Raw genomic sequence first — 7,500 nt, forward strand, 5'->3', positions numbered from 1 at the left:
TTCCTGCCTGCGTTGGTCGGGCGGTGCCGGGTCTGACGCAGCTGAGGGTGCCGGTCTGAGGAAGAGAGGTCAGAGGTCAACTTCTGCTCAGCAGCTTTTAAGAACTACAGAAAAGAAAATTATGAAGGCGATTGGGACGTGTTGTTGTGAATGCAGACGACTTCCAGGTGCGTGTTACCTGATGATCAATAACATGAACATGTGAGTGTTACCTGTCCAGGTAAAGGTGTTCCAGGTGTTCAGTGGAACTAAAGAAAGATTTTATTGATGAATATAAATTAGTATATTCTTACCAATAGACAGGAAGTCCCGCCCCTCCAGCCACAGCCTGCAGTCAGTGAGTTTGACGGACAGCTTTTTGAGGACTGTAAAGGACTGGATGTCCAGGTCGTCATCCGGCTCCACTTTGACCTGAGGGCCCTGGAAAGTATATACTTTATGGACAAGTACTCTTTACAGAGTACTTTATGTACAAGTACGCTGTAATGGAGTACTTTCACTGTGACATAATATTTTTACTGTGTGGTACTAGTACCTTTCTTGCAGCAGAGTATGTGTACTGTGAGGAACTAGTACCGCAGAGTATGTGTACTGTGTGGTAGTAGTACCGCAGAGTATGTGTACTGTGTGGTACTAGTACCTTCCTTGCAGCAGAGTAGGTGTACTAGTACCGCCACCAGACTCCGTTCACATTACAGGTAATGCCGGTATTACCGGCATTACCGGTTCACAGACAGACTGGACCCGCTCAGCGTCCGGTCTGGTTCCGGTACCGAGCAGTTACGCTGCACAGCGGATCACCGGAGCGCAGCTCTGCGCGGCTGAGGCCGAATCACCGACAGAATACCCCGTTACGGCCAGGAGACATTCGGCCATCACCGTATCTGGTGATGTGGCCACCCGCCTTTAAACGCGCGGTATTTTATATGGAGTTTGGCGCGAGCGGTGAGCCGCAGGGCGGAGTGTTTACCGGAGAAGCCGCGTCTCGCTGCATCCCGCCGTCCGGCCGCTTCCGCTCATAAAGTTGTCATGGAGCGACCAGCAGCAACTTCTTCTTCTGCAGCAGCAGAGGCTGCCGACGTCACTTCCGGTGACAAGTTCAACCCCCCCCCAAAGATTTAAAGAAGAATCTTCAAAAGTATTTATAAAAACATTGAGCTCACGTTGTTTAACGTTCATGAAGAAATAGTTCATCTGATGACAACAGCAATTTGAAGATTCAATCATATGCAAGAAGTATTCAGAGTTTAACTAAAGAACACAGATGCATTTATGACCCACTGCATACCAAAACATTTAAATACAGTATTGTGTCTTCTAGGTCTTCACCGAACAGAATACTCCAGGTACTCTAGTACACAACAAAAGTACTGAGCAGACAGAGGCTCCTCAAAACACTTTATTAAAAACATTCAAACAATCAGTTGTGTTTTACACATGACGAAGAGTAGCAGCTCCAGGTGTTTAACAGGTGAGGAAGAGTAGCAGCTCCAGGTGTTTAACAGGTGAGGAAGAGTAGCAGCTCCAGGTGTTTAACAGGTGAGGAAGACTTCTCTAAACAGCTGCCGAGTCGACAGATGAAGAGAACCTGAAACATGAGAATCATCATTTAAATAAAACATTCAATTCCCTGGAATACATTAATTCATGTGGGGGTTGGTCACGTGACCCATGGTGGTGACATGACCCCCCCCAGGTCATGTGACCCGTGGTGGGATCAGACGAACGCTCCGGCGGTGTTGGTCACTGCGCCCCGCTCTGAGAACACTCTGCCTGAGGGGGGCGCTACAATTCGGCCTTTTGTTCACATCATCTCCAAGGGAGCTAAGCCCCACCCACGCAGCTGATCGGCTGTGTTTCAGTGTGATGTCACTCACCGTCACGATGGAGGTCTGACCTCACCGATGACATCATCGTTCTTCAGGTCGGTCAAATGGTCTTTCTGTCAGAGCCAATCAGAGCAGAGGAACACAGCTGAGGACCAGGTACCCCAGACAGCAGGTAACAGACCAGGTACCCCAGACCTCTGATCAGAATACGCTTCAGCTGAGATTTGTCACGGCCCCTCTGTGAACAGACTGCTGGCGGCTTCAATCGGCCTTTTCTTTCATCACTTAAGAGCATAGTACCTGAGTAAGAGAACAGAGTACTGCTATTGTACTAGTACTTCTACTAGTGTCACTCACAGTCCAGATGGAGGTCTGACTTCACAGATGACATCATCCTTCAGGTGAGTCACATGGTCTTTCTGTCAGAGCAGAGGAACACAGCTGAGGACTTAAGACCAAAACCAGGCACAAGAACAGCTTCTTCCCACTCGCCGTCAGCCAGATATACAATTAATCAGACACTTTAACCTGCGCGTTCTGGACCAGTTTACTTTCTTTAATGTCTTTTATATTTATCTTTGCTTATTGTAAACAAGCACGAAGCGCAAATACCGGAGTCAAATTCCATGATGTAAAAATGTACATGGCTATTAAATCTATCTATTCTGAAGACAGGTATCAGACCAGCTACCCCATATCTCCCAAACACCAGACCTCTGATCAGAATACGCTTCAGCTGAGTTTTGTCACGGCCCCTCTGTGAACAGACTGCTAGGGGCTTCAATCGGCCTTTTGTTTCATCACTTCAGAGTACTACTAGTGTACTAACTAGCACTTCTACCCGAGTAAGAGTGCTGCTAGTGTACTAGTACTTTTACTCGGGCAGATCAAGGAGACCCAGCCAGGAAGCTTGTGAATAAACAGACACTCAGGTCGCCATCTTGAAACTCTTTTCCCGCCAGACAGACGCAGCTCGTCCGCGTGTTGAACACATCTTACCTTAACTTCTCCTCGAGGAGCTGGGGACCGGAACTCCGTAATGCCGCCATCGTTAGTTTCTTAGAAACACCAATGGCTCGTTGCGGTAACATTACCGGACACATTACCACTAACATTTACATTACCTGCTACATTAACGGATATTTGCTCTCTCACAAACAAATCCCCGCTATGCTGCGTTTATACGACTAAGCAGCCAAACGACCCGCCTCCCTCTGCCTCTGATTGGCTTACCATGATACAGCCCGAACCAATCGCACTCCTCGTGCGAAAAACTAACTGATCCAAGCGGTACTAGTACTAGCCAATCAAAGGGAAAGTGGGCGGGTCATGGCGCATTCACACTCACAACTACAGGAAGCTCGAGACCAAAGAAATATCATAAATACTGTGCAAAATACTTTGCGTTACACGTTATTCATATAGAGACACTATGAAAAATATACGAAATATATAAGTACGTAAAACAATACAAATGACAAAATATAAATATGAAATATGTATAGTAAACTGCTAATTATACTACAATAAATTACGACGGTGTAAATAATTATGCTGTAAATAGTATACCGGTACTCCTTTCTCTGGAGCCCCATATTTCCGACGTGGAGAAAACACAATGAAGGCATCATTGAAGTAAAACGAAGAAAAAATAACGGTCGGATTTTATCAGTTTTCAACCGTTTTTTTTTTTAACAAGTTGTTCTCAATAGTTTAGTTTAAACAGTGAGACATTAAAGCATAAGGTAAGAACATAAAAGAAGGTGAGACATTAAAGAGAAGAAGGTGAGACATTAAAGACGGTGAGACATGAAAGAAGGTGAGACATTAAAGATGGCCGCCAGAGACGAGCGGCTGGATCCCGTGCGCAGCTTCACTGTCAGCAGCTTGCGGGTGGAGCAGGAAAGATGGCGGCTGTTGGAGGAGGAGCAGCAGGTGGTGCTCAGCAGTTTCTTCAACACTCCAGATTACACAGAACTGTTCGTCTGCCGGGCCGCTTGCGGTGGACTCTCCGTCAGCCTCGACTTCCCTCTCAATGTCTATTCCAAAGTCGTCTGCGTCTCAAAGACTGGCTCTGAAGTTATCACGAAGGAAAATGTCCGACATATTTTAACAATCCAAGAAGTTCAGGGAAGAAACACCAAGAGCTTCATCATGGCTGCTTGTGAAGAGGTGGGGGCTAGTATCACGCTAACTAGCTCAGGGTAGCATTAAGGCTAACTGTAAGACACGGCTAATTCAAGCTAAGTTAAGCAATAAGGCTCACTGGAAGCTATGGCTAATTCAAGCTAAGACTAGGCTAACTGGAGGCTATGACAAATTAAAGTTAAGGATAATTCAAGCTAAGGATAACTAGAAGCTATGGCTAATTCAAGCTAAGTTAATTCAACGTCCAGGCTGAAGGTGTGTCCTCCCTGCTCTCAGGTGACCGGCCCATCTCTTAGCAACCCAGAGACAAGCAAAAGCGTAGCCGAGGCGGCCGTGAAGTTCATTGAGCGACAGAGGTACGAGGCGCTGCTGCTGAAGGCTCACGTAGAGGGACGCACCTGTCTGGCTTACCCCGACGGCCTTCATGCTGACGCTGGAGGGCGGTAAGACCTGTCCTCAAACAGTGAAGCGGCTTCTACACGCGTGTCCAATCACATGTCTGATGAACATCATCAGACATGTGATTGGACAGATTGAAGAGAAACATAATGATATTGTGGGTTATTTTATGATGATGTCACAATCATAAAGTGAGGGAAACAGCGATGGTGTTAAGAGAATTGGAATGCACCCAAAATGGATCTTCTTCTCTCCTCTAACAGGAAGTTGTCAGACATGAAGCTGCTTCACGCCTGTGATTCGACAATCATGGAGTGGGCGGGGCTTGTGTCAGAGTTCCTGCAGCAGGACTCGTCTCAGCCGGTTCTGGACGGACTGGAGCCGCTGCCCTCAGAAGAGTTTAACTTCTGGGAGACCAGACGGAAGAACCTGCTCTTCCTCCAGCAGCAGGTCCATGATTACTGTCCATGATCAGACAGTAGACTACATCATATAAACTGATCTTCTGTGACAGTGTAACTCCTCTTAATGCTCTCTTACCATGGACAGTGCAGTCAGCTGACACTTCTTCCAGTTTACACTCCGTTTCCTTCAGGGAACATTGTTCCATGATAATTCAACATCGAGTTTTGTTATTTGTTCAGTTGAAGAGCAGCAGAGCTCAGCAGGTGTTGTCCATCGTCCAGAAGGCAGAGAGCGTCTACTGGTCCACTCTGAGAGACATTTACAGAGACGTCCAGGAAGGTGCAGATAACTTCATCAACCTGGCAGATACCTGTTTCCTGAAACACATCTGTCCTCTGTCATGTCTGTTACGTCTGTTACGTCTGTTTCGTCTCTGTCACGTCTGTTACGTCTCTGTTATGTCTGTTACGTCTCTGTCACGTCTGTTACGTCTCTGTTATGTCTCTGTCACGTCTGTTTCGTCTCTGTCACGTCTGTTTCGTCTCTGTCACGTCTGTTTCGTCTCTGTCACGTCTGTTTCGTCTCTGTCACGTCTGTTTCGTCTCTGTCACGTCTCTGTTACGTCTCTGTCACGTCTCTGTTACGTCTCTGTCACATCTGTTACGTCTCTGTCACATCTGTTACGTCCTCGGTTCCGTCCTCTCAGGTCTGGAGGAAGCTGAGGACGTGACTTTGAACCTGATTCCTGTGCAGGAGAAGCTGGAGGGGCTGAAGCAAATGGAGTATCAGCAGGTAGTTCAGCTTCATGGACTGGTACTGGTCTGTGTAACATCACTCTGTGTGACATCATCTCTCTCTGTGATTGGCAGCTTGGGGACAACATGGTTTTTGTGATGGAGGAGATGCGCCTGCTGTGGATCAGATCTGAGGTCTACTGTAAACCCAGCAGGATAGTGATCCTGCTGCAGGAGATCTGTAACCTGTTCATACAGATGGTACCACCCCCCCCCCCACACACACACACACACACACACACAAACACACACACCCATGCGCGCACACACACACACACACACACAGACAATTCTGTTCTCATTCTCGTCCTCCTCCAGAGCAGGACGTTCCTGCAGGAGCAGGCCTTGCTGCGTGGTCTGGTGTCAGACCCCGCTGTGGGGCTGAATAATGTCAGACTGGTGATCTCGACCCTGCAGAGCCTCAAAGACGCCTACAGCCAAAGCAGGACCCAGCTACAGGAGCAGGTACTCACCTCCACGGAGATGCTCTCTGCAGAGCAGAGGAGGTCTAGAGGAGGACCGAGTCCCGGGGGAAGCGACCCCAGAGCCCTCGGGTCCAGGTGGAGAACTGAGCTGTGTGTCAGTGTGTGAGTGTCTTTGTGTCTGCAGGACGGACACACTCGGGGTTGCTGGGACTTTCCTTCACACCTGGTGTTCTACAGCCTGGACAACTTCCTGCTGCACCTGCAGAGCATCCAGGTACACACACACACACACACACACACACACACACACACACACACACACACACACACACACACACACACACACACGCTCTCTCTCGCTCTCTCTCTCTCTCTCTCTCTCAGGAGGTGTTCAGTGTGAGCCTGCAGCTCCATCTTCTGGACTCGAGGCCTCTCTCCGGCGTTGGAGGCAGGAAGTGGTCTGCCGTGGTCCAGGAAGTGTTCCAGGACTTCCTGCGTCATGTGACGGTTCTGTCTGACTGTCGCTGTGACGCCACCGACCCCGGCGACCAGGTGTGTGTGAGGAACATCCTGTTGGACCTTGAGCTGTGTGTGAGTCTTCCTCTTCCTCCTCCTCTTCCTCACAGAGCCTCCAACTGCACCTGGATCAGTTTTGGGTCCAGGTTTTGGATCTGGAGAGACGGCTAGTGTCGGTCCTCAGCAGAGCCTTTGAGGCTTGCTGCGCCTCCTCCTCTGCAGCAAAGGTAATCTGAAGAACCAGGACCAGGACCAGGACCGGTCTGATCCGGTCTGGTCTGCTTTGTTTCAGCTGGTGCAGATGTTCGGGTTCATCCTGGACCGGCCTCTGATCCAGGACCAGCTGCGTCCTCACCTGATCCAGCTAGAGGCTCTGGTCCTCGAGGAGCTGGACCAGATTGAGCTGCAGTTCAACAGTCAGAGGGAGAACCCTCAAGCCTTGAACCGGTTCAGTCCAGCTGCTGCAGCCCGACTCTGCTGGACCCAGCAGCTCCTCCTGAGAGCTGAGGACACCGGGGACCACTACACAACTATTCAGCAGCCGTAAGATCCAGACCACTAAGACCTAGACCACTAAGACCCAGACCTCTAAGACCAAGACCACTACCACATACACACAGCAGGACCTGGACTCTGCTGATCCAGACTTAGAACTGTGGTGCGTTCAGGTACCTGGCCTCGTCCCAGCTGGTCCCACAGAGGTTGCAGCAGGTCGTGGAGGTCCTGCAGGACTTCAGAGAGCAGCTCAGGACCGGATGGACTTTTTTGCTGGACTCTGACTGTGAGTTCATCCTGAAGCAGCCTCTGATCCACAGCCTAGAGCAAGGCATGCTGGGAGTGAACTGCAGCCACGAGGTCAGTGAGAGGAAAGCAACAAGGTGTGTGTGTGTGTGTGTGTGTGTGTGTGTGTGTGTGTGTGTGTGTGTGTGTGTGTGTGTGTGTGTGTGTGTGTGTGTGTGTGTGTGTAGCTGCAGGTGGTGCTCA

At 49.3% G+C, this 7,500-nt stretch overlaps 2 protein-coding genes and 1 long non-coding RNA gene across 6 annotated transcripts in view; 1 reads left to right on the forward strand and 2 right to left on the reverse strand.

The window, feature by feature from the left end:
- The window catches only part of LOC137782023 (oocyte zinc finger protein XlCOF6-like), a 2,809-nt gene extending 1,759 nt beyond the window's left edge, over positions 1-1,050 (reverse strand). Inside the window, exons 1-3 of the mRNA XM_068571089.1 lie at positions 971-1,050; positions 294-420; positions 1-55 (exon numbers count right to left, since the gene is read on the reverse strand). The exon at positions 1-55 is cut by the window's left edge and continues 1,759 nt beyond it. Coding sequence (XP_068427190.1) covers positions 1-55; positions 294-420; positions 971-994 — 206 coding nt within the window. The 5' untranslated portion in view covers positions 995-1,050. The remainder of the gene's footprint in view (positions 56-293; positions 421-970) is intronic.
- Positions 1,051-1,381: 331 nt separating this feature from the next.
- Positions 1,382-4,581, reverse strand: LOC137782412 (uncharacterized). Of its 3 annotated transcripts, none has more exons than XR_011077268.1 (4): positions 2,829-4,581; positions 2,187-2,248; positions 1,878-2,078; positions 1,382-1,588 (listed from the first exon to the last, which is right to left on the reverse strand). It is a non-coding gene; the product is annotated as an uncharacterized lncRNA (long non-coding RNA). The 3 variants fall into 3 exon arrangements; XR_011077267.1 differs by having other exon boundaries at positions 1,878-1,942; positions 2,829-3,194; XR_011077269.1 differs by lacking the exon at positions 2,187-2,248 and having other exon boundaries at positions 1,878-2,129; positions 2,829-3,282.
- Positions 3,457-7,500, forward strand: part of LOC137782411 (dynein axonemal heavy chain 17-like) — a 5,227-nt gene continuing 1,183 nt past the window's right edge. The window contains exons 1-12 of one of the 2 annotated variants that reach the window (XM_068571709.1): positions 3,457-4,001; positions 4,254-4,420; positions 4,640-4,826; positions 5,021-5,120; positions 5,488-5,573; positions 5,651-5,776; positions 5,894-6,040; positions 6,185-6,274; positions 6,385-6,552; positions 6,627-6,743; positions 6,809-7,059; positions 7,185-7,371. In XM_068571709.1, coding sequence (XP_068427810.1) covers positions 3,639-4,001; positions 4,254-4,420; positions 4,640-4,826; positions 5,021-5,120; positions 5,488-5,573; positions 5,651-5,776; positions 5,894-6,040; positions 6,185-6,274; positions 6,385-6,552; positions 6,627-6,743; positions 6,809-7,059; positions 7,185-7,371 — 1,989 coding nt within the window. In that variant the 5' untranslated portion in view covers positions 3,457-3,638. The remainder of the gene's footprint in view (positions 4,002-4,253; positions 4,421-4,639; positions 4,827-5,020; positions 5,121-5,487; positions 5,574-5,650; positions 5,777-5,893; positions 6,041-6,184; positions 6,275-6,384; positions 6,553-6,626; positions 6,744-6,808; positions 7,060-7,184; positions 7,372-7,500) is intronic. The other variant, XM_068571708.1, reaches the window with a different exon arrangement.

This window comes from Clinocottus analis, unplaced genomic scaffold (assembly GCF_023055335.1).
Source record: "Clinocottus analis isolate CAN_PGR_092001 unplaced genomic scaffold, fCliAna1.0.p SCAF_11, whole genome shotgun sequence".
NCBI lineage: Eukaryota > Metazoa > Chordata > Actinopteri > Perciformes > Cottidae > Clinocottus > Clinocottus analis.